This window comes from Neocloeon triangulifer, unplaced genomic scaffold (genome assembly GCF_031216515.1).
Source record: "Neocloeon triangulifer isolate White Clay Creek 2 clone unplaced genomic scaffold, ASM3121651v1 ptg000012l, whole genome shotgun sequence".
In the NCBI taxonomy this organism is placed as follows: domain Eukaryota; kingdom Metazoa; phylum Arthropoda; class Insecta; order Ephemeroptera; family Baetidae; genus Neocloeon; species Neocloeon triangulifer.
The window spans coordinates 15,649,682-15,676,918 of NW_026775554.1; the positions used below are offsets into that span (position 1 = coordinate 15,649,682).

The following is a 27,237-nucleotide window of genomic DNA, read 5'->3' on the forward strand; positions in this document are numbered from 1 at the left end:
CTCCTGAGCGCCTATCACAACGCAAATTCCTCTCCATATAAAGCTAAAGCTTCTGCTGCGGAGACACGACCACTGATAAAAAGCCCCTCTGCTCTGATAATGAGGCTCGAAGACAAAAGAGCAGCTCTGTAGTATAAAAAAACATGCTAGAAAATCAGTTTTACTTTTTAATAATAACTTATTTGTGTTTTTTAATACACAAATAAAAATAAGTTCCTGCGCAACTCAAAGTGGGAATAAGTCCGTGGAGCTTTGCTTTGGCTGCCGTGCCGTTGACTTAATTCAATTGCTCAGCTCATCTCGCAACTTTTAACTCGATTAGTTTGGCAACAAGGTTATCGGAATGCTGAAAAGCTCGGCTTGGTTGTTCGCATCTACAAAAGCTCTTAAAACTTGACGTCACTCAACTCGCTCGCCAATCAAATTCCAAATCTTATTTGTAACACTGTGTTAGATTCTAATGAATCTCAACGCACCATTGTCACCGTGGAAAAATTTCTAAAAATTTTCTTGCCAAAATATAAATATAGCCATTATTAAAAAAAATTGACAACTTCCGAAGCAAATAGGAATCAGTAAGACTTAATCAAACAGGAACTTGAATATTGCATGTGTATTAGTAAGGTCATTTTTTTAATGTAATTAATTAGGTCAAAAGTTATTAATTTGGTAAAAAGAGCTATATTAAAAATTAAATTTCATAACATAAAATTAAATAAATGTAAATCATAACACTGTAAAAATTATTTTGATCATTAGAGTAATTTTAGTCAACGTAACATTCTATTAATGAATAAATGATTCTGAAGAGTTCAAATGAGGCCAAAAGCTGGCTACCGAAAATTTTAAATGTAAAATTTCTATGATAATAACACACACGGATTGTCTGGACGTTTTGAATTACGAGCGACAGGCGCTACGAGATGACTTACTGGTCTTGATTTGCATATAATTAGACGGACAGATCGATTGTGTGCGCGCATTTCACGGCGAAGAGCTCAAAAGTATTTCAATATATAAATTTTCTTGTCGCCGTATGCAGCAAAGCGATATCCCCGGCACAGCGTTTGACATTAAAATATCATAGTATAATAATAATTCCACGTCGGGCTCGGGGATAATTTATTGCGTTCTTATCGTGCTCGGAGCGGAAAATGATAATTTCGCCGGCTCGCTGCTTCATTTCGTCGGAATCAGAGAATGAATACCGGAGCAGCTCTCTTGTAATTCAAAGCAATTTGTTTTTATTACATAAAATATAATATAACAGCGGTTAATTCAGCAGTAGCGCATTTTTTGTTTTGCTAGGCCATCTCAAGCGGGAGCTGTGGTGAAGGTTAAAAAACGTTTAGCAGACCTTTATTTAAGGAGGCAACCTTTTTTTGTAATAATCTCAGGCAATTTAGAGGAGAGAAGGAAAAAACGTGAAAAGGTGCTGCAACTCGGTCCTTACGTTATTCAGCACTACTTGCAAGTGGATAGAATTGAGCGGCAGCAATCAATCAAAAGTGGGAAAAATTTATTTTGTGTAAAGGGTCCATTATTGTTTTCTTCTCTCGATTTAATCAACTGAGCGGGAGAGGATTTCTTATTAGGTAAATTATATATACAGGTATACGGAAGGGATTGGAAATATTTTTCTCCAATCTTATCCAATCCAACTGCTTATGAAAAAAATTTTATATATAATTTTGAGCCTCTTCTAACATTTTATTTATGATAAAGCTTCCACTTCCGCTCCAATCTTCTCAAGAAATTATATATTTTTACATTAAATTTTTTTTAACATTCGGTGAAAAAGTTACCAATTTAATTTAAAAAGAAAATAAATTTCTTTCTCCGTAGATTCTCCTGAGCCGCTCGCAATGGTCATGTTTTTCATGCGGGCAACACGCGGCTTTGTGATAAAGCAATTTAAACACGCCTGTTTACGAGGTGTTGATAACGGAGGTGGAGCCCTGTTGCCCCAGAACAGCAGCAGTCCCGCCGTTTAGAAATAGGAACGAAATGCAACTCGAAGGTTGATAGGCCGATAATTCCGAGACGTGCTCTGTTTTTTGGCATGATTCACGGGCGCGAGTCACGAGCCACGGTTTCACAGCCTAATCGACAAATTGGCCACTCGATAACAACTAATCTAATTAGCTATGCACCAAAAAAGCGTCCGACTTCTAAAACGGTTTGTTTAATTCACAACACAAACATATTTGTTATAATTTTAAGAATTTAAAAAATGTGATCACCTAGATCATAAATTAATTAAGAAGGGAAATCAGTCAAATAATTGTACATTTATTAAATAAAATAATGAAGTTGAAGTTGCATTTTTTAAAAGTTACATTGTATATTTACTTATACATGCCAAATTTACATTGCCATTGAATTAAAAATTTAATTATTACCAATTAAATATATTGATAAAATAATATTTTTTTTTTTTTATTGAAAATAAATTACTTTGAAACATTTTAAAATTTAATTTACAATTAATTATTTTAGTTTTCAAATTTTTCAATCTTTATTTATCCATGCATTATTCTGAGTAAAAATTTAGTTTTTTTTAACAGTTCTAACTAAAAAAATTAAATATTTTATAGTAAAAACTATTTTTGGACTACCAAAAGTTAATCAATTAATCAAAATTGGTAATGAAATCAAGATAATTTCAGATGAATTTATTTTTCAAATATATACCCAGTATGTGGAGAATTACAGAAAAAATTTAATAGTGTGCGCAAATTCCGGTTTTACATTGGGAAGCCTTTTTGCACTAGCAAGTACCAGGTGCTCCAGTAAAATTTATTGACACTCGAATCGTCTGACGTGGAAATTTGTACAATTTATTGCCTCTTCCTTTTGCGATCATCCTGCGGTCGGATAATAATTATACAAGAGAAATAAAGAGCAGGGCCAATTTTTGTGTTTCTCCCCGAACGGCAACTTCCTTTCCTTACAATGAACTGCAGATGCTTTTTTTTTATTTCGCTCTCAATAAGAAGTTACTCAAAAGCATTAATCTTTTAATTTCAAGGCGTCGGCCATATTCCGCGATAAAATTGAAAGATTTATTATTGGCGCGGCGCGTATTGAATGAGGAGAATCATCAAATTGGTAGCATCACTAATCGCAACATTCTTTTCTTCTCATTTTTTCCCATTAACTCGGAATAATGGAAAGACGCTGTGTTTGATTTTTTTCTCCTAGGTGGCCTGTGCAAAACACACACAAAGAAATCGAAAAATTGGAACTTCCTTTTTTATCCGGTGGGCAATTTTGTTGTGAAGACGGACATGTTATATTTTTCAAATGGCGTGTCTCGGATCGGTGTTGGCCGATTACAAGTGGCGAATAAAATGTTGGCGCTGTCAACAATTTGAATTCTCGACTGAGCGTGAGATAACCTTTCAAATGTTTCATTTTGCGTGCGTGCTCGAATTGGTCCGAGATAAAAATCAAGCGGAGAGAGCAATTAGCCTGACAGAGGTCTATTATTTCCCGTCTAATCCGGCAGCCAGTGACATTCGGCATACATAAAAACAGAAGCACTTTATAGGGTATGTCGGCCTGCCATAAATTATGCATTCACGTTCATACACCTGTGTAATTTTGTATATTCTGCATGCCTAATGAGCAGAGCGCCTCCATTACTTTTGGCCAGTCTGTAATTAATTCTGCACTTCATCAAACCGACGGGAAGTAACTGGAGATTAATTAATTTAGATTTTATCAAATTCAAAAATATTTGTATTTGAAAAAATTGGGTGAAAGTAGATTTTTATAATTTATTATTTATTTTTTATGTTATTGTTCGGAGCAGGAAACGGACGCGGTGGAGCAAAATTCGATCTCATATTTTGGGGAAGTCTGTCAACAGTGATTAATTATCAAGTACAGAGAGCGGCAAAAAATGAGCGAGGCCTGTTTTGATGGAATGGAAATAGAGAGGCGGTGCCTTCCTTTTCGATGCGATCGGCAAACACCAAAAGATTTAGACAAGTTTACAACATTTCAGTTGAGTCATTTGGAACTAATTCAAGGTGTCTTTTGTTGGGGAAATTAGTTTAGGAGATGGAATATGACTTGTGCTGGTGCCGTGTGCGAGCTGGAGCGCAGACGATCGAGTATTCACTTTTGCTTATTAATAAAAATCTATCTTGCGAGCTTGGTCTTTTTTATTACTTCAAGTAGAGAGACCGATCGAGGCAGACAGCAGTGAAGGTTAAGGCAAGTACGCGAGGAGGGATTATTATTAAAAATGGAATTAAAATACTGAAATCAATTACCACGGACTAACCAAATATTTTTTCTATTGATTTACTTTTGCTTAATTAATATGCAAACTTCTATTAATTGAAATTTTTTGAGAGAATATTGTTACATAATTAGCTTTATAGAAATACATGTGACAAAAATTAAAATTGCACACAATCTTTTAGCTATCTAAAAATTAAAATAAAAGCTACACAGGAATTACAAGACCTCAATAAACTTGACGCTGCTTTAGAAGGAAGAAACAAAATAATACATTTTTACCAATTAAGAAAAATGCAAAAGTTACGGCAAACAAGCTCAAAATTAGTTAAATTTTGATATTTCTATGAAATGATTAATTGCATGAGAAGGAGCAAGATAAATATTTATTTGGAATTAATGATATTTATATTGGAGCGGGTGTGCGTTTAGGTACATCAGAAGGAGTTTTTTCTGGAGCCGCGGGAGACCATTTGTAGCTTTTCACAGCTGATTACACGCACTTTACCCATTGTCAGAGACACTTACACAGAAGATACAGAACCTTTTTTTATTCTCTCCCCGCTCGGTCCCTCTTTCCTTGAATGTATTTAACTCGTGTTCTCGAGCCACTGGTGAGAAAGGTAAAAAATTAAGAGAGCGAAATGACTGTGCACTTTGTGGGAAATGAGCAATAATAGATGGATCCATTTCAAAAGCCTTGATGGTGCCGCCTGCAAGGAAAATAACGTCGTATTTCAACAAACACTTCTGGATATATTCAGACGGGTTCACCTTATCAGAAAATAAAATCGCGAAAGGCAAATAGAAATCAAATTAATAAAAATAGTTTGGTTGGTGAAAAATTTCTGAAACGCAAAGTTGATGAATGAAAGAATGTTTTTTTTTTTTAATTAGTTAAAAAAAGATTATTTTTGCCGAGTTTGGAAATTTCTCAAAATTTTTAAATAAGTAAAGTTTATTAAAATGTCAACAATTTTTTATTTAAAACAAAATTTGTCAGTGGAGATTTAAAATAGAATCCTCTCTCTCGAGGGCATGTGAATTTTGAATTTCTCCCTCATTTAGATACCGTGAAGTTTCCTCCCCTAACGAGCATTGATGTTTAGAATTAAAAGCAGGGCGGCTCTGTGTCTTTCTCTCTCGCCAAAAGAAGCCGCCTCCGCACGTAAGATGGCCCAAAATGAGATTTGACTCTCACTTTGCTAATGTTTCAATTTCGTGATCTCGCACAAGAACCGACTTAAAGCGAGTTGAACGCGCCCGAGAGTCAAAAACAGTCAAATTTAATCCGGCCGGGGGCGATGTCTCTGAATCAATTATTGCAAATCCAATTGCAACTCGTGCGCCACCCCCGCTTTTCGCACCCTTTAAAATAAACACCGGCACAACCCCTTGAGCGGAGGAGCGGAGAAAATAACACGCTTCTCGTCTCTCGCAAATAACCAAGAAGGAAGAGATTTGAAACGAGAAAAGGAGAAGAAGGAGATGCTCAGGAGGGTCAAAATGGTAATTGTAGCTTTTGATTCGAGGCGCGTTTGTTTTATTCTCGTGAGTTCTGATAAAATCACACCCAAATAAATGCTGGGGCCGAAAACTGACGAAACAATTCTCTCTACTCGGATGACTGACTGCGCCTCAATCATGACTGACTCATATTCTCGTCTGCTGTCGGAGCCTTGCTATGTTTTGAACATAATTATTTTATATTCTCAATCACGTATTTCGCTTTTGGAGGTTAAAGGGGCTCAATCTAGGTTCAAACAAATACGTTGTTTAAAGCCTTTTTTATTATCTTTTATATTGAACTTAACATAAAACTTTAATGATTTAATTTGAGAAGAAAATGATAAATTTTTATTATTATTTTCATACATTTGAAATTTAATATAATATTTTATTAAATACATTATTTAACAATTAATGCGGTTAATGCCTATGTTTTTATTGTATTTTATATTTTACAGTTTGTTTTATTTTTATACATAATGATCAATACATATTATTAATAAATCGGCATGGTGCTTAACAATGTTTTAGTGAACTTACAATTAGAAGTTAGTCGTATGATAGAGGTAGTTGTGTGAAATTAAATTTTCATTGTTTTAAAAAAGAAAAATAAAAAAATACTCTTTTCATGTAGATTGAGATGAGAATAAAAGTACAATCTACATTTTTCTCTTTTGAATACTTTAATTGTTAATTTATAAAGCTTCTCTATAGGCAAATAATGGTATTTGAAAAGAGATAAAATTTGAGAAAACTATCTGAAACCAACGGAATTGAGTATAGATTGGAAAATTAAGTCAAACTGGTAATGAATAAAAATAATAATGCTGCGAGATAGTTTTTATATTTCTGATGATCAGGCTTGATTGGATATGCGCTAAAAAATTTGTCTCGCTTGAGCGATTTTCCATATTTTTTTTTGTTCGTCAGCAGGCGTTTGATTGGCACCTAATAAATTCAACCCCATCCAAAACCGGCGGGACAATATGTTACACACGTAGTTCGTTTATCAGCAAATGTTTTGCGTAATATTTGCGCAAACGGTTGCATTAATGTCATCACTCTCTCCTGCTCGATTTATCTGGGGCGTTATCTTGTAATAAAGGCCGCTTTGCACAGCAGCCGCAGCAGCTGAAAAGAAGCAAGGGTTCGGCGGCGGCGGCGGGCGCGTCCACCGACCATGCAGAATATGCAATTACAGCTTCTCTCTCTCTCATTCATTCGCCACGTATGTATATTAACGGCGGCGTGCGCCGTTCGTTCGATGGATGCGATGATCGAGAGTGCGATATATATTCCAGCAGCAGCGGGCACACATTCATCAAGTCATACTTCACTGCCTGCCCACACGTGCATTAATGGCTAAATCGCTTTTGAACTCTCCTCAACATGCACAATATCGTGCCACTAAATAGGCTGCAAAATAATGTGGTTGGTCAGAGAATCAAAATTATTATGACAATTGTAAAATAATTAAAAATTTGTGTTTAGAAACTTACAAATAATAAACACAGAAATGCTTTTTGTTACAATTTCTCTCCGCTCAATTTTATTTTATTTTTATTGAGTCCATTTTAAAAATCAATTTAAACTGTCAATTGCCACAAGGGAAATGTTCTGCGTCAGCTCTTTGCATCATTTTTTATTTTATCGATGATGGAAAAATAAATAAAAAACGGCATTCAATTCATTCAAATGAAGCGTGTGCCCTTCGACAACGAGGGTGGAGCCTCGCTTGTCAGATGCAAACCTGCTGCCGGCTGCGCGGTGCTGCGATGCACAAAATGAAATGCACGCGAAACAAATTTATCTTTATTTTAAATGCAAAATACGCGACTCAATTTTATTTTTCGTTCAGCGCCACCGCTTGTTGGATTTGCGGCTGCTGATCGAAATGTCATGAATATTAAATAGGCCGACCGCTTTTGAAGCGGGCACAATTTTTATGTGTTTTGCATTTTGCTCTCCCTCCGTCTCCCTTTCGCGTCAAATGCGTTTTAAAGCTAATAATTCCGGCACCGACAGCCGAACACAATAATAAGTCAACATATACTGGACACCAAGCTGACAACTTTTTTAAATGACCTGTTCAGCGGTTGGCAGGTATTTTGAATATACACTTCAGGGTTGTTTATCTGAAATCGCGAATTAGAATTTTCAAATGACAAATAATAGAATGAACCAAATACTCAATTTTTATGCGATCTAAACATAAATAATATTGGAAATTTAAAATTGAGTATGATTTATATTTTTTAACTTTTTAGATTTTATATTTGTTAGGGATTTTGTGTATCCACCTGATCAAGCAAGAGAAGATTTAAATTTCGCAAATCAAAATCCACCACCCTCATTATTTACACGCGTGTTGAATGCAAATGATTTTGTGGAAGCAAGGGCAAATATCCAATCCGTGTGTATGTGATGTATCAACTGCGTGACCCCTGCTTGCCCAGTTTGTAGACTTTGCAAATTGAGGTTTGCGCAAATATGTCGCGCGTATCAACGACAGTCAACTTTCCACCTGATGCTGTAACTAATTATTGCATGCACGAGCAAAAATAAATTTATTCTGAAAGAGAAAGATATGTGAAAAATGGAAGCGATAATGGACATTTGATAATACAATGTCTCGCTATTATTTTCTGGTACTGTTTTCTTTAATTTTACAATCAAGACAGGTCTTCATCGCCCTTTGAATTAAAGTATTATTATTATTTAAAAAAATATATAACCAATTAATTGCGAAATATTGTGTTTGAATTAAAATAGCACTGAACAAATGTTAAAAATTGTGGACTATAAGCAATAACAATAATAATTAAATATTATTAATTTAAAAAAAAGATTTTAAGGTCACAAAAATTGTTATCTTCAAAGCAAAGAAAAGATAAAAAAATTTTCTTATAAAATAATAATAATTTGGAAACATTTTTTTTTCTTAATTTTGACAATTAAAATTTCATACTTCAACCAAGTTATTTGCTTGACCTTACATTATAGGTTCACCATTCTTTAGTGAAGAGTTAGTGCTAATCTTTTTGCTTATTGTTAGATTAAACACAGCAAAAACATTGCAGCTCTCATCAGCTTGTTGTTTGTTTGATGCAGAGTTAAACGTTTGCACTCATTAAACGCTGTGCAAGTAATTTTGATGCATACATCACTGAAATAATGAAGTAATAATCCGCCCATTGCTGAGAACCCCTGGCCGGAGAACAATAATTATCACCACATAAAACAAACGGCCAGCTCTTCTGCCAACAGACTCACGTACGTAGCCATTCTTAAATTACTCGTCGCTCGGAACAATCATGTATAAAGAGTGTCGATTGGCAATTTCGCTTGATTGCGGCCTCGGCAGTACATAATGGGCAGAAGAAAAATACATCTCTCCTCTCTCGCAAAAGGCAGAGAGGAAATATGTATGTAATGGGAAAAGCAGCAGGTATTGCACAAAGGGCCGCGCGTGATTTCCAGCAATTTAGCCATGGAGTTACGTAAACGAGACGAGCCAGACTTTTCCCATTTAATAGAAAGATAATTCCGCGGTAATTTGTCTTCAGAGCAATCTCGAGCGCGCAATCTGCAAAGTGTGCGGAATGAAAGCATTTTTATTTTTTGTTGTTTGTTTTATGCTTTTGTACCACGTAGATTCTTCTAACAGCAAAAGAAGGAGAAAAGATGCTGGGTGGGAAGGAGTAAAAAAACCAGTGATACTTTTGCAAGATAAATTCGGCCCACCCAACTTGAACCTCCTGATATTGACTCTGACTAATGGCAAACTCTTGAGCTAATTCTGAGAATAAATATGGTGTTGGTGTTTAAAATATGATATAGAAAACGATCTTCAATTTTTTAGAACTATTGTTATCATACTATACTTTTAATATAATTTTTATCTTGTAATTCACCCCCTAGATTTGTTACGAAATATAAAAAATAATTTTATATCAAGTCTGAAATATTGAAAGAGAAAGTACTAAATGAATGAAGCAAAAATTAAATGACCCATTTATCAGTAAATTAAATAAAGTTTTGCAAATTTCAACTATAATTAAGCCCACTTACATATATAAAATTTGTAAAATTTGATGTAGGTTTTAATCACATTTAAAATTAGCCGAAAATTAAATTTGTTTAGGATGACAGAAATATTTTTGGCGAGTGCCAGAGTTGGAATTCATCCCGCTCTTTCATATCTGCCAATGCAACAAATAACAGCCGAATTTCAAACGCACGCGGAAAATCAGGTAATAACAATTCGCCAGTGGGGCATTCAGCATACTCACTCAATTCGCAGCAACTGCGTTGCAAATGAAAGCAAAGGCATTCCTTGCATTCCTGCTTCGGCAATAAATCATCATCAAATGATAAACTCTCACTTGCATGACTCATTTGCATGCCGAAAGGGTGGTTTGCATTGCGTTGTGATATATATTTCCAGCCGGGAGCTAAAAGTTTCGATTGTGGGACGCGTGCGCATTCCTAATGACAAAAAAAAAATTAATGGTTCTTAAAATATGTATAATGATTAAAATAAATTATATCGCTTTAGCAAACAAAAAACTTGATTAGTTTGGTTTGCACGACATCATTTTTGGAACAGAAAGGAAAGGGAGAACGAACGAGGGGCAATAAAAATTCATGAGTCTCATCAAGTAAAAAATGGTCGAACTTTTTTAACCGCTTTTTGATTCTGTCCTTTTGTTTTTTCTTCTACGACTCTCTGCTCCTCTTTTTCATATTAGCATTCAGATGAGGTTTGCCAGAGAGCGACGACAAATGAATAGGAAAAATGTGATTTCCATACCACCAAGCAGAAAAGTCTCTCGAAATTGCTCTGCTATCGTCTTTAACGAAATAAATGTCATCGCATCGCTGAATAAGGGGAAAGAAAAATGTAAAAGTTGACACCTCTCGTTTAATGGTTTTAGTGAAAGATCAATAATTTATAGGCTTCTAGCACAAAAGTTTCAAATATGAAAAACGTAATTTAATGTTGTCCTGTTAAATTATTTATTATAAAATGAATCTCGCAATGAAAAATTCAGAAGTACTACCAGAATCTAATTTTTTATTGTATTTTCTTTTTTCAGGCTTTTAAATTTTTTGTAGCCTTATCAATTAAATGAAGATCCTTCACACACGTAGTAGGCTTTATTTCCACATGACAAATCATACCAAGCATTTTTCCTGTGAATATCCTGTAAAATAATATCATGCTTTCAAAATAAATTTCTTACAAATATATTCCGCAGCGCTCTCTAGGGTATTGCGATGGTTGTCCACTTCCCCAACCTTTGTAGCTCACGTTTACCCCGTTGCCCCAATGGTCATAAAATTTTTCATTTATGCAGTTGAGAGACATCCATACGTAGCTTGGTTCAAGACCTAAAATATAAAATTAATAAACCTTATTGTACTGAGGACATTCAAAATAAATTTGAAATTTCGCACCCGATTTTTTAATTAATGCCCTCACACAAGCATCTTCCTCAGGTGTTTCAGAGCTGACGAGTTCCATTCCAAGTTTATTACATTCCGCAATCGCACCTTGCCTTGTTTGCTAATAAATTTTTTTATATTCTGGAATAAAAAAAAAAAAATTATTTACCACATCTTTTGTTAGTCTGTAAGTGGAACTTGCTAAATTTGAGCATTAAAAATAATTGATGCATCTATTTTTAAGCTTTACTAGCAGGACAGCTTTTGGACGTAGTTGTAATAGTGGTTGAAGTTTCGCATGCAAAATATCTTACGTCGGTGCATCTTTTATTCTGCCACTTTCCAGTACTTAACACGTCAACGTTAATAAACAATGTTTGATAAAAAAAAAACTTAATTACGCCATTAAGACGCAATATTCCTTTGAAGCTCCACTGGGGTAGCTCTTGTCCCACGAAGTGTAGCTCGGGGCCACATCATTGACCCATTTGAATTCCGTTTTGTTGATCGAATTCAAACCAATCCAGAATTGGTGCTCCAACCTGTCTATTTTTTTTAAATCTCTTTTTTATCTATAGGCAAGATTGAAAAATACTTTGACTTCGCACACATGCCATAAAACGATCGTAGTCTGACTGGGTTTTCAGAACAACCAAATCTTGGCCCATCCTGTTGCAGTCAAGTCTTGCACTTTCCCACGTTGTCTTATCATAAGAAAATTAGACTCGCTTGTGTATAAAACAAAAAGAAATTCATACCAGCGCCGTTGATAATTTGTAAACTGAAAATAATGAAATCGAATTATATGGCAATGCGGTGTTTTTTGCAATTTTATACCCCCATTAGGACAAGTAGGTGCAACTGTGGTTGTAGTTGCGGAAGTACTTTTGGAAGTTGAGATTGTGGTTGTTGTAGAAGTGGTGGATGCAGGTTTCACCATGGTTGCAGACGTACTTTGGGAGGTAGAAGTGGTGGATAAAGTAGAAGTAGCAGATGAATTTGAAGTTTCCAAAGCCAAAGTGGTGGAAATAGGTGCACTAGATGAACTTTCAATAGTGCTTGATTTTGATCCTGATTGCGAAACCGTGGTGGTGTCAACAGCTAGTGAAGTGGTGGCTGCAGTAGTACTTTCTGTTGTCACTGCAGGAGTTTGTCCGAAGCTTCCAGAAGAAGTTTGAGCTGTACATTATAGGGCTATTTGTAATAAAAAACATTCCGAGTTCTTCACCAAATTTACTATTTCCTAATGAAGTATCGACTGAAGTTGATCCTTTTTCACTACTGGAGCTTATTGAACTTGTTTCAGTTAGGCCTTATGAAATGTTTTTTATGCTATTTGGTCTGAAATTTAATTATAAATTTACAAACCTGTTGCCGTATCATAAGAAATTCCGGTGCTATTTATTATATTTTTTTAAATCATCAATTCAAGCATTATTAGTTATTGCGTTCAACTTACGAACTTTCGGTGCTTCCAATAACTTCACTATTAGTTGATGCGTCTGTCAATAATTGTGTGTTTGCCACTAAGCTTTGACTACTTGAAGCATTTTGCGTGGTTCCAGTCGTGGCCTCCACGCCAGTCAATTCGGTTACAAAGCTTGTTATTGAGGCGGCGGCAGTGTGAGTATTTTGTTCAGCACAATATTTAATAATTCTTGATCTGCGCCTTACTATACTGAGCACATAAGCAGAGTTGTATTTCTTCAAAATAACGTTGCTCTTCTGAGCAACAACAGATTGAGCTTCAGTGACAGCATGAAAAAATGGATTTAATTTTATTATAAGATAAATAAGAAAAAGCTGATGTAAACCATGAAAGTCTCCCACGAACTCTGACAAGGCACATAGCACGACAACAGTAAACTGCATTTTAAATATATTATATAATTATTTAAAATTTAAATGTTAAAAGATTATTCCTTTTAAAAGAGGTGACATTTTAGTCTGAACTTTTAGTTGAAAAAGCTCCAAGAAAATTGTCTTTAGCAAAAAACCACGTTTCAATGAAAAAATTTGGTTTCAACTTGAAAAACTTAAAATAAAATTAATATGGATGATAATTGATATTTATTTGATTTCTGTTTTAAAATTTACAATGGGACTGATTTTGACACCCAAATCAACTAAAAATTATATGCTTGCCAAACTTTATTGAAATGTTTGAAAATTTTCCAAAACTATCGTCAAAATGTTTCAATGGTGAAAATTTAAATTTATTTAAAAATTATATTTTATGTAATCTAGTCCATAAAAAAGTTGCAAAGTGGTCCAGAAAAGTACCAAAATAGTACGATTAATTGAAAGAAATTATTAGCTTCACATAGAATCATGAAAGATCTACTTTCCTCATTGTTATTAAAGTTTCAAAGCAAAGTTAATAAAAACTTATTCAACTTTTTCATCACTTTTCTAGTTTAGCTAACAAATTCTATTATTTTCTCACCCATTGCGCTGAAAAAATTATCATTCCGTCACTGTTCAATGTGCTGTGAATCAGGGCTTTTCTGATAGAAAGTACTCTAAAAATTCTTTGAGGATTCCCACCAGAAGTGACGTCTATCATTAGTGCATGACGTGCGAGCATAATAAATGCACTTCACAATGAAGGGACTCGATGATTTTTTAATACATCAGATATAATGATTTTGCAGCAAATTGCAAGGGGGAAACCACCTTTTTTATTCATGATGTCCATACTGAATTTTGTATATTTTTTATAAAATGATTATATTTTTGCTCTGTGTTAATACATAATTTGTCCATACCAAATTTTCATCTATTGTTCTATTTTTGAACTAAATTAGATTAATTTTTTTCGATATTTGTTCAAATGAAAAGAAATGTTTAAGTTCAATCTTTCATGGAACAATTAATTACCTTTCTTTTAATAATTAAATATTTAAGAATATTATTTTTGAAATCTGAAGAATATCTGTTTAATTCTCTTAAGCATAATCATAACGAATATTTAAAATAAAGACTGAGTAGCGCTTCAAAATCAATGAGGCGATTGCTGGTGGTGTCGCATGAGTGTTTTTTTCCAGTGGGAAAGCGGTCGGGAGGGATATTTCGGCTTTTTGCCTGCTATAATATTGACAAAGGGTGCTGTTGTGATTACAATCCATAATATTATCATCAGAGAGAGTTGGTTCGGTTGCAGTTATCCTTCTATAAAAATGAAAAGCTCCCGAAAAATTGCCTTTCTCTCTTTTATGCCGCGCCACTCACCCCACACACGCGTTTTTTATGAATACAATTTTTTTGGTTAGATTCTTTTTATGATTTCTTTTTCATGTGCCGCCACCGCTCGCTCTTTTTATGCAGCGAACAAGCGATATTGCCGTTGCCGAATTTCGTACGGGGGTGAAGCGAGAGAGAGAGAGAGAGCATGGGAAATCATATTGCCTCTGTAATGATGATACACAATGAAATAACTTTCAGCACACAAAGATATTGCACATGTGAGCAAGGGGAGGACGCGCGCTCTCTCTTTTTTATTTTCTGAATTTCATGCCGGGAATGAACACACAATAATTTCAGATTATAAAATGCCGCGACGCGCATCACCCACACACACACACACACACTCACATGCACACGGTTCGGGAGCAGGAAATAAGGGTTGACCAAATTCTTTGCGCTTCTCCCTTGCTGAAATTAAATGTACACGGGAAATATAAATTTTCATTTTGCCACTCTTTTCATCAATGATGACAGCCGCTGAGGGGATCAGTAGATAATAAATAATATTGGCATGTGCCAGCCAATACCTTAAATATTTAATTTCCAGGATTTAATTAAAAATTACTCCGTCCATTGCAACAATTTTTATTATTTAATGAAGATTTAACTTTTTTCAAATCCAGGAAATTTTGTATACTTTAGGGATTGTTAAAATAAACAAGATAACCAATAGAAATAGATTAAAGAGATGCTTAATTAATTTAGCAACATAAGAGTCTTCGAGTTGCAATGTGACAGGTGTGGCCCAGGTCATGGTTTTGTGGCTGGAAAGAAGAGAAAAAGCGGCGGCGGCTCGATTTTCGTCCACCAGATGTGAGAGACCCAACCTTAATAAAATTACCTTCCTGCTCGTCTCATTATCGTCGGCTCTGATATCGCCTCCTATAATTTGTGGCAGTGCTCGCTGCTTTGAAAATATTTATTATAATTCTGGGGCACGCAGCGTAGAACAAGAAGAAGAAGCAGCAAGCATTTAGCTTTTTTTATTCTCGTTTTAATAATAATATTATAAATAAAGTTCTATACCTGCTGCTCTCTCGGGAGAGGGAAATTTATATTTTCGTGTCGATTAAATGTTTCTTCGGCTGCCGAGAGATAATCTTTCTGGCCGCACATTTGAAATGCAAAATGGTCGGTCTCTGATATTTATAATAATACGAAATAACGACTCAAATTATCATTCTGGCGGCTGGTTTTTTCCTCACCGCCTCCAGACGTGTGTGAATAAATATTATCCTCTCCGGTTTATAATAATATTTTCGTCCGGGCCCTGTCATTATGTATTCCAAACGGCGATTAGTGCCATTTTTTTCTGCGTTTTGGCTCGAGATCAGCGCGCGACATTTACTATAACAATTGCGCCGATTTCTCTCGGCAAGTTGTTTTTTCTCATTGTTTTTGGCACACCTTCCTTCGATTGTAATTTTCCTCCCATGGGGTGGTGGCTTGCAAGCAATTTGAATATTTGATCGCACAGAGATATTGGACCCATTCGACTGTGAGATTTGTCTCTCCGAGTGACGTCTACATGCAGCACCTCTCTCGATTTAAATTTTGGAATTGCGAAATTTCCAATATGTCTCTGCAAACGTAGGTAGAAAGGGCGAGGAGAACTTGACTCGGGGCGAGCGGCGCTGCATAACTAACAGGAGTTCGCCGGTGTTTCGTCGGGCATGAAAAACGAACGCAAAGAGGCAACCGTGCCGGCCCTCGAGGAGTGAATTCGAGTGCAAATTGTCGTCGTCGGGTTGAGCATGTGTGACTGCTCGAGTAGCTTTCGAATTGTTTCTCGGGGCTGCTTTTTGCGGCGGCACGCGTGAATGCTCGAGTTGACTCTGCAAAGCACCCCTTCGGATGCACGCACCGCGAGTAATTATTCTCTGCGGTGCGACGGGAGCAAATTGACCGACAATTTCATCTCACCTCCCATCAACAAACGCCACCACCAAAAGCTGCAAAACTTCTCTAATGACACGAAGAAAAAAAAGACACCCTTATTTTAGCGTCATCTGAAAGGATTTTATTTATTTTGTATCTTTTCCATTAATTACACACTCAGGTGCAAAAGTAAATAGGGGTGGTGTTTTTCGACACGGTTGTCACCAGGGCCGTGACAAAGTACAACTGATAGTACAAATGGAGGCACTCGAAGTGCATCTGTCCCGAGATTAGCGCAGGTGAACCTGACGCCTGTTTTTTTATCAATTGGTTCGGTCAATATAAATTCACACCCTCGTCTGATAATAACTAATTGTGGCCTTACACACACCCCTTGCTGCTTCCTGGAATAAGTCAATCGCTAATTTTAATAATTCTCTTTTATTTGCCATAGTAATAACAATAATAATAATAATAATGCATGTTCTGCAATATTATTGCTTCTGCAATATTATTGCAGTGAAGAGATTCAGGTATTTCCGCAAACATAGAATCAAGAATTCTTTTTGCAAAAACTAAAAATTTAATGTAAGAAAAAATTATTTTACATGAGAGGCTTTGTTGTTATATTATTGCTTCTTGGATTATTTTATAAAATATTTAAAAACATTTTATATACAAGTTTATAAATTATCCAAGAAGGTAAAATTAAAGCAAGTAAAAATTACAAACAAAATTTTTAATTTTATGAATTCATTATTGTTTTAATTGCAATAAAAATAATAAATATACATATTTTTTTATTGTGATGTAAAACCCTTTGGATCGGCCTGAATGATTTTTTTTTCTTCCTTCTTATTCTAGCATATTTTAGAACAAAATGTGAAATAGATTATCTAAAAAAAGATAAGTAGAACCAAAATATGCTACAAGTAAATTTCCAGACAAGAATAAATAATGTTCATTGAGGAGTTATTATTTTTGAAGAAAATTGCGTCTTAAATTGAGTGCCTATTTCTGATGTAAATTTTAATGGTCCGAATCTACACGCACGTACGTATGTGAAGACAGCTCCGTCAAAATTACTCTGCTCACAGCAATTGGGAGATATTTCAAAAAGGGGATCGCGAGGAGCGGCCTAATTAGCAATTTGACGTGCAATTACGATTGGCGCGTATTCAATTTGCTCGGTCGGCTGCTGCGACGCCGACGAGGTACGATTTGATATTGGCTGCTGCTCGGCAATAATTTGCAAGTTATAATGAAGCAGGTCTTATTACCGTGCACGTCGGCAAATTATGCATACGGCACATCACACGAGAACGGATTCGAGTATGGATGAGCTTCTCTCTGCTCTCGATCTGCGCGCGTCTTCCAATAATCTGGGAGCGAACAGAGCGAGCCGGAGCGGCTGATTACAATTATAATCCCATTTCCCGATATTATTCAATCACCCCCGGAACAAGCCCCTTATCTAATCGGGCAAAAGGCATCGCAGGCCCAAATTAAAACAGTAGTGCCAGAAACAGATTGGAGCAGATTTTCATATCGCGTCGGAAAATCCATTTTCTCATTTCTGCAGGCACGCGGTGGTAATTAGATTTTTTACGATGCCCTCGGAGACGGCTCGCGAAAGCCGGGCGAATTCATGCACACGTCGTCGGCGAGTGTGTTTTATAGAAGGAACAAAGCCCCGGCCGGCATCAGATGGAGAATATGATTAAAATTCGAAATTCCATCAGCAGTGCGAGAGGGAATATGTAAGCGAGCGAGAGACATTAGAGTGGAACCTATAATTTGAAGCCATTTCATTTATAATAAAAATAAAGCAGCCAGCCTCTCTAATAAAATAACCCTGCTTTAGCGTATGGCTGCTTGTGTGTGTGTTTGAGCAATATTATTATTTCTTGTTCCTCTCTTCTCTCGTCGAGCCACGATAATCATCTTTTTTACTCGGCTCGATTCAGTCACTCACAAAGTCAATCTGGACGATTTTAACATAATATAAAAATTAACCGACGAAAACAGCCAGCAGACGTCTGGGAATTTAATCAATCAGAGATAAACTTCAAATTGCTGAAATCCTTGAATCTTATTATTTTGCCTTTCCAAATATCTCAAGATTTTTATTTTGATCAAAATTTCAAATTTTTCTGATTAGAATAATTAAATTAAATGATTTTCATTTTTTTTTTTTTTTTTTTAAATTTTATGATATTTTGTAACTCTGTTTGATCTTCCTGATCACTTTCCAGATGGGTGTCAACTAATTTGAATTAGGATCGGCCAATGATAGTCTTTATCGGCCTCGCCAGTTCGACATCATCACAATAATTCCAGAGCATTAGCCGTGTAGCGCCCTCGGCACTCTCTTGGCCCTTTTTTCCTCCCATATTTTCATATTATTCTTCTCGAAAAGGCAGCGCAGAGGAAAAGGGATTGCACCTTCGAGGAATGCAAATGGTTTATGCTAACCCTTATAAAAAAATCGCTCTCGCGTCTCAAAACTCATAAATGCCAAATTACACGTTTCAACTCTTCTCTCGGAATGGTTTGAATTCTTTAGTTTGTGGTGCGCTCGGCGCTGCCTTCAGTTTGTTTTGGCTTTTAATGTTTGCAGTTTGCACTTTTCATATTATAGACAATAATTATAAAATTCCATCACCGATCACCGATACGATTTTAAAGTGAAGATTTCTCCAATTGATATTGATTACCTTAATTTGCTGCTTTATTATTATTTTTAATTAATTATAATAATATCTGCTTCATATTTAAAAAAAATTGATTTGTGCCTTTTCATTTATAATAATTCCAGTAACTTCTAGCAGTAAAAAAATAAAAAATATTAAAAATTTTAAACTTAAAATAAATTAAAAAAATTTTAATATCTACACAGAATTTAAATGTGTTACATTTGCCTAGCGTTAACATGAAGCAAAGAAATATTTTTAAAAAAATTTTTAAAAGCTTGTTGATAACTTGTAAATATAATAATAATGTTTCAATCAAAAGTTGATATCAAGACGGAGTAAGTGTTTTGCTTTAGTGCATTTGAACTAAAATGAAGTAGCGATGAAATGTAGAAGTGTTTTTGTCCTCTCTCCTTTGTTCAGAATGCGAGAAAGCTATTTTGCAAGCACTCATTTGAAATAATTTAACGTTTTAATTTTTTTGTCGGCTGCCCGCGAAAATTGCTGGGCCCAATTATGAAAAACATCACCCCTCGCCGCAGCGTGTGTACGATTCCGCCCAGGCATTTATACACGCGGCGGGAAAAAAAGTAGAAGAGCGAGAGACGATTAAATCTGCGCAGTGCGAAATTAGAACTCTTTAAATGTAATTCCCAGGCGTCCATTTTTTGTAATTCCGCGGTCACGCTCGCACAGAGACGAAGAATATGTGCACGAAACGAAAAAAGGCAGCAGAGAGAGTATTTAACGAAAATTAAAAGAAGGCAGCCCCGGCCGCACAAAATGATCATAATAACACAACGCCAAGGCTGTTATTTTGCCATTGTTTTCTCTCGGATCTTTTTATACATTTAATGCTGTGTTATTATATTAAATTATTTTTCATCTCTTTCAACTCCGGCGTGCTTTCAGGTTGAATACGATTTAATAAAAAAATATACAATCCCGCGGATAGAAAGAACCATCCCAACCTTCGCGGCGTGATCTCGCTGCAGCGAACAATTGTATAAAAGTGATATTATGTGTGAGTGTGTGCGCCGAGTATAATATTTCCATCTCGGCGCGCACATATAAAAATAATAATCGAGCAACACGGCAATTTAGTCGTTCTCAACCTGTAATTATGGTAAACGCTCTGGTCCTTTTATAGGAATATGTCAATGATGTGCCACTAACTCTCTCGTGCGCGCAAACCATAAACGAGTTTCGCAATTTTTAATTGAACACAGTCCAAGAACTGCGCGAGGGAGACGGGAAATTGTTATTTTGTTTCATTTGCATGTTCAATCTTATGACTTTTAGCACGACAAGAAAAATTGCTGGGGCTCAATTAAAATTTCAATGCAGACAGATATGTGTTTTTATTAATTACTTAAAACTACAAACCTGAAACCATTAAATTGTTTGGCACTTCTGTGCAGCGGGGTGAGAGTTCATTGTCCTGGCAGGATTTTAGCAAATCAATTATAGTAAAAAAATATAGTTTCAAGGAAAAAATCACTAACATGCCTATATCAATAAAATAATCACATCTTCTGCTATTTTATTTAAAAAGAAATTGACTGAAAGTTTTTTTATAAAAGTAATTATTAAATTTAAGCTTGGTTCAGCATTTAACTTATTTAAATTTTTTAAAAATTACATGGTTGCCAAAATTAACAAACAAAATTTCCCTCTCAATCTCTCAAGAATTCTCATACTAAAAATGGGACACTTTACAACACCATAAAAATCGATGGTGAAATGCTCTGATGCTCCTCAGAAAATATTTATTTGGCCAATTTGCTTCCCCCTTCAACCGTAATGTGTCCCTCCGTTCAGAGGAGCAAAAGTCAAAGAATTGTAGCCGCAAAAATTTCATTTCGCCGAGCATTCAGCTACTTGAGGACAAAGTTTGGCCTCCGGCGAACCATAAGAGCAGAAAAGGAAGAGAGAGAGAGAGAGAGGAAGCAGTGGAGGAGAATTTGATAGAGACACACAAAGTTTGTGAGACAAGAAGAAACTGCTTGCAAAATAATTTTGTATTTTCATTAAATTTTTAGGAGATTAATAGCTTGTGAGTAAAATATAGAATTAACCGAATAGGAAAAAAAAATAAAGCAAGCCATAGAATGATAAAAGTAATTTTATTTTGTAATTTGAGATATATTTGTAAATTAACTTTCAAGGCATTCCATTCCATATATTTTTTTATAGCCAAGCTTGCGGAGCAGCTCAAATATAGTCATGGTTGGCCGTACGTGATTTCGATCAGCACCGAACAATAAAATGAGACAAAACAGTAGTCCTGAGGGCGACATGAGCCTGCTCTTCAGCCTCGAATTACACCACCTTTAGCATAATGAAAGCGAGCGAGAGATGAGTATCATCTCCTCTTCTCATCATCTGCTGTCGCGCATCTTTTATTATTCGTATCTCTCACTCTTTTGTGTTCCTCTCTCGAAAAACATCCTGCATCTTCTATTCTCTTTCTTTCGACGAAACACACGCTGATTAAATACATATTAAAATTTTCTCTCTCGTGTCTCGCGGTGGAGCGAAACTGAGAACGAAAAAGAGTCGCTCCGTGGTGGCGGCCGCCGCCATGATCTTTGTTCTCGGGTGCCCTTTTGTGTGATATTTTGCATTGTTCCCCAAAGACCCGGCCCACATTAAAAGAATATCTCTTAAATACCTTCTTGGGAGATGATCAGCCAGCCAAGTTAGTCGCGGGGAGAAAGAACACCGGCGTGCCACCAGCGATTATACATAATGCACACAATGAGGAAAGAAGCGGCGGCTTTTAGCTTTTCATCCGGAAATGCTCGCGGGCATAATTTCGACGCAAAAATGACAAGAAAGATACTCTCGAATTTTAACGAAAAAATGTATTCAACCCCTCACCGAGGACAACACATTACTAATTAAAAAAATTGTCTCCTTGATATTTTTTCAAGAGCATAAATTTAATTGGATGGTTATGCAAATTGGATGATTGGCAAAAGTAATTTATATTTCTACTCTCCATTTTTTTTTTTAAAAAATTAAATTTTTTAAAAGGAATTATGTTTCCTTCAGTGTTAAATTAAATTTTTATAACTTTTGACATAAATATGTAAATAACATGGTATGAATAAATTATTATAAAACTTAACTTTTGTTTTGAACCTACATAAATGCCTTAAATTAATATAATATAATTTTTTTAACTTTTGATGCGTTTGTTAGTTTTGAGGTGTTCACACGAGAAGAGAAAAAAGGCATATATACTTAACGATAAACTGGCGATATCTTACTAGTGGCTCCATCAAATTTGCAAACATCTTGTTAGCAAGGGTTGCGGATTATCCGTTCAGTGATGCGTACAACTAGATACGCTTGCAGAAAAAAAGATTGCGAGCAGCAGTCAGGTGGTCTTTGAGCGCAAGATCAAATTACCGTCTGCTTCTATCCAAGCCAGTAAAATTATTATTGCGTCTCGAGACGCGTCTGTTTGGCGGACGTAAGCGTAGCAGACCATCAAACACCCTCTCATTTTCTCGATTTCACGTGCGTGGAGGTGCGGAAAGGAAATACTATAAAAACGCGGAGAGCAATAAAAATCTGAACTGGAATATGGCACGTTCAGATTGTTTACCGCTCTCAAGAGCAAATTTTGTTCTAAGAAACTCGTCCAATTAATTATGAACGTGTTCGCATCCAGCGGAAATGTGCAGTGTAAGGTTTCATGAAGTGCATGGTGCTTCAAATAATGAAACGTGCATGATGAATATCTGATCACCTACTTTCGATTATCATCAAGGCGCGTAATGCATATAAATAAGCTAATATTTTGAATGAAACATTATGGATTAAAATTATATTTTATATTTTAACATTTATTGATTAGTATTTGGCCAAAAAAAATCTATTTTGAAACTAGTTTTTAACTATTCCAGATCTCTATCTCTATTAGAGCCTCTTCTATACTTATTTATATTTTTACACACGAAATAAATTAGTAACAAGTGCATAAAATTAAAAAATCAGTTTGTAAGCTATAAAATGGATTGTATTTTGTGAATGTTTAATAATAATAAAATTACACCAATTATATTTTAAATTAAAGAAAATTTAAAAAAGAAATAAATTTTTAGAAAAAAATTTAATATTGGCTATCAACTTAAATATATTTTTAACTGTGTTTTTGCTACAAATTTAGAGATGTAGAAGAGAACGTTTCCGCTTAAGTTCGACGCGTGCAATACAAAGTTAACTAAAAAATCATAAGTTTCATCCTTTGCTCTCTTGTATGTCCAATTTTAGAAAAATTTTACTGTCACAATACTTATAACGTTAATTTTGCAGGTTCCAACATTATTTTATCATCTCTTAAATATTTTCAGTCAGTTTATTGCGGTATAATCATGATCCGATTTTCCCATAGAATGACGTTGATGTATTTTATTAACAAGCAACAATTATCAACAAAAAACTCAAAATTCTCACATTTACGCAAAATCTTTTTGTGGTTGAATGAATGCACGAAATTTCTTTTGATTTTTCCATGTGATATTACACACTCCGTCAATTTGTGGCGTAGAATGCTCGTAATAAGATAAATTTGCCAAGTTCGTGAATTTTCAGCGCACACGAATTCTCTTCTCAATTCGCAAAATCATCAGCTTCCATCAAATTTGAGCCGCGCATTCGTCGCTGTGTACAGTAAAGTACAGCCCTTTTTGTCTGAGCCACGCTGAGCAAATCACATCGTGCCTGAGTGAGAGATAAAAAATAGCACGGGATCATCGAAATATAAGATTCCACTTGAAAATATCACAAGCAAGGCAGCGGCTGCCGCCCTAGTCTGTGTGTGAGAGAGAGAACAATATCTCCTTGAAATTGCTATTCGCGAAAGAGATATTTCAGCTAAAGAGAAAAAGACTCATCCCAGATGCAGTCATTCTGTTTAGGGTTGTGGACTTTAATCAGTGTACTATACAATTACAAGTATTATTTTTATCAATTGCGCGATTTATTTAATAATGTATTAAAAAACATTTTTGCCGTCACTACAAATTAAAAATATTGAGTGATTAAAAATTGTTAAAGAGCTTCAAATTATTTATTTTTATAAATTTGTATTATTTGACGTAGTAAATATCTTAATTAACGCTTTGATCATCACGGCTTGTTAATTAATAAATTATTATTTTTTTAATGCTGATATTTCATAGATGTTAATTATTTCTTCATTACAAAGGTACTATTTTATTGTCAAAGTCGGTGAAAGTTTGTTTGAGAAATAATTAACAAGTTTCACATTTTATTTACATGAAGGGTTAATAAGCAGGGTTGATTGAATTCCCAAACATTAAGTGGAAAGGCGCGAGGAAAATAAGCTTTTCAGCAGCATTGCGCGCATTGCTCTTTCAATTTAATTTATCATAGTGAACATGAAGTGGAAAACCACATTTGTCACAAATTTTTCATGATATATGTAATTTTAACGACCAAGAGTTTTTTAAAAATAACGATTAAATCGTAATAACCTTCTTTGCCATTTTTGTGGATATAATTTTGTTTGCCTTTATTTTTGGAATCAATTTTGCTGCTGCTTTGTTCCGTTTGCATAATACTTATTTCTTATTTTTTACTAATCGTTTTTAAACATTTTTTTTAATTATAAACCTGCACAATATCTTTATACATTTTAATTGCTGCCTCATTTACACCACCCTGGAAAGGTTGGTGAGATTCTGCTGGCGCACTTCAATTAGAGTGTATGTGCGCGGTGATTGTCAAGTGCAGGGCGTATTGTGGCTCACGGGCCTATCAGCACGTATCTGCCCACCATCCATCCATCCAGATGCTGACGCCAGCACAATAATAATTCGCGCGCGCTCACTCTCGCTCACCGTTGCGCGCGATAATATTCGGCGTCGTTTTTTTTTTCGCTAGCACATACACTAATTCCGGCAAGCACCGCAAAAAGCGGCAGCAACTCATCTCCGTGGCTCGTGACTCCGGCGTCGCCATCACGGCCCAAAAAGTAACCACTCGGCAGCGAGATGTAGTGCCGAGATAATTGTAAATTCTCCACTGCTGCTGCGATGCTCACGACGCGATGTTTCGAAAAGAGAAAAACGCAGCTATGAATTTTCACGCTTGAAACCTTGCTTTTAATCAGGATTTTCCTCTTCAACTGTTCATTTTGGCCCTCAAATTGCTTTCACCAAATAATTATATTGATGAAAAAATTATGTTCAAAGAATTAATTATTTATTTACCTTAAAAATGATTAAATTTGATATGTTATCGTAGTTTAGGAATATTTTTTCTAAACTTAACAGGTGAAGCAAATTTAAAATTTTGATTTATCAATTTTTGGTATGAGAGATGGTACCAGGATTTTTTTAATTAATTCATTTTTAAGAGAAATTATTTCTGATTCTGAATCATCTTAATTAATTTAACTATCCAAAACGGTAAAAATATCTGCAATTGAGAAAAATATTGTTTTAGTGTACATGATTTTTATAAGAAAGAAGAAAAAAAATTGGAAATCGATTTTCAGTCTGCCAGAAAGAAAAGCTACACTCGGTTCTCGCGGAGGAGCACTTTTTGCAGGCGGGAGACTCGAGTATTGGCATTGGGGAGTAGCCATCATTACGGCTGATATCTTTACTTGGGTGACATGCAGCTTCCTGGAAACATTAGATCTGCTGCTGCTGCTGCTCGCCTTATGATGTTTTCCTCTCGTGGCTTTTCACTTTTGAATGCTCCCGAAAAGGAGGAATCCCTGATGATCACCGTGAGCGGCCCAACAATGCGTTCGTGTTATTCTCCAAAGTCATCTTTCGCAGTAGTGGCACCGCGCTAGCGACGCATTTACCCTTTCCGCGTGTGGGGGCGTCGTCATTCTCTTCTCCAACCGACATTTGATATGCAACACTGCAAACGCGTTCTCCATCCAAAATGCCATTTTGCATCGACTTGTACACAATAGATCAGAATTCCTTATTGGCACAATAATAATAATAATTATATTATGTATTCCTATACCAATTTTATGGACTCTAGACTCTTTTAAATTAAAATGATGATTTGTACTCTTTTCCAAATTAACTTTAAACTGTATTTTGAAGATAAATTTATTTATTTTTCTTTTTAAATGTTTCACTAATTAAATTATTTAATAACTATATTTTAATAAACATTATCTCATTAATTACAATACATTTAAATCTTTTTGTTTCTCAGCTAATTAATTAATTCTAAAAGATACAAGTGAATTCAAAACTAAAATTTATTTTTTAAACGAGCAGCTCATATCAAGTTCTTGCTTTTTAGGATAAATTCATTTAAAATTCTTTGATCAGACTAATAGTATTAGTTCAATTAATTTTTTAGTAAATGAGATCACTGAACATAAATACTTCTCAATATTTTAATGAATTTGACGAGTTTAAGTGTATTATATCTGATAGATATTAATAATATAGCTAATAATGGCTTATTTTTCAGCTTTAAGTAAGCATGGATTATTTATAAAACGCTTTTGCCTTACAGTAAATAACAAAATTATGAAGATCAGCAATCCTCAATTAATTTTTACTCTTCAAAAAATTGTTAGTAAAATTTGTATTAAAAAAAAAATCAATTTGATGCGATTCCAATTAGCTCATCTATCTCTAAATTAAATAAAAAATACTACAGTGTGATTAAATTCAATTTTTTTATTCTCTCACATCAAATCAATGAAATACATGTGTGCTGCAGGTTGCATAATTCCCAAACTTCCAGTTACCAAAAAATGAAATATGCGCATTTTGTGAACTACGAGGCGACAATCTTTTTTTAACCCCAGCGTGTCCATGTTTTATAATTATTAGCGTATTGCACTTTTTTCACTGCAGATAATCGTTTTGGTAAATCAGGAGGTGTGAAATTCCAGGCGTGCTTTTGTTGCTCGATTGGCGGCAATCGAAGTCGAAGGCAATTTGCCGCGGCTTAATTAAGCGTCGGTGTACTTGCTGGGCATACAATATATAACAAAATGAGCAAATGTCATTGTGTGTTGAATCGCGGGAGGAGAGAGGTGGTATTATTTGTGACACTGGAGGCGCGGCGGCGAAAAAGCGAGCGTGTCCAAAGGATAATGCCGCCGCCACGATCGGGCGGGACTAGGAAAATAAAATGCGACTCGCGTGTAATTGGGCGACAGGAACTCTACAATTTACACCTCTCGACC

General features: G+C 35.3%; 1 protein-coding gene across 1 annotated transcript; it reads right to left on the bottom strand.

The window, feature by feature from the left end:
• Positions 1-10,860: 10,860 nt before the first annotated feature.
• On the bottom strand, positions 10,861-13,693 carry LOC132197541 (serine-rich adhesin for platelets-like). The gene is made up of 14 exons (XM_059620885.1): positions 13,655-13,693; positions 13,023-13,074; positions 12,668-12,953; positions 12,577-12,605; positions 12,446-12,520; positions 12,046-12,387; positions 11,967-11,989; positions 11,804-11,912; positions 11,610-11,754; positions 11,459-11,556; positions 11,378-11,409; positions 11,221-11,329; positions 11,007-11,154; positions 10,861-10,956 (listed from the first exon to the last, which is right to left on the bottom strand). The coding sequence occupies exons 1-14, from the start codon at positions 13,676-13,678 to the stop codon at positions 10,884-10,886; spliced, it is 1,545 nt and encodes a 514-aa protein (XP_059476868.1). The 5' UTR covers positions 13,679-13,693; the 3' UTR covers positions 10,861-10,883.
• Positions 13,694-27,237: the final 13,544 nt, after the last annotated feature.

Coding starts and splice junctions, on each gene's coding strand:
- LOC132197541 (XM_059620885.1), bottom strand. CDS start 13,678: ATGATAATTTTTTCAGCGCAATGG. Junction 11,755..11,803: donor GGCATGTGTGCGAAGTCAAA/GTATTTTTCAAT, acceptor TAAAAAAAATAG/ACAGGTTGGAGCACCAATTC. Junction 10,957..11,006: donor GAGCGCTGCGGAATATATTT/GTAAGAAATTTA, acceptor GGATATTCACAG/GAAAAATGCTTGGTATGATT.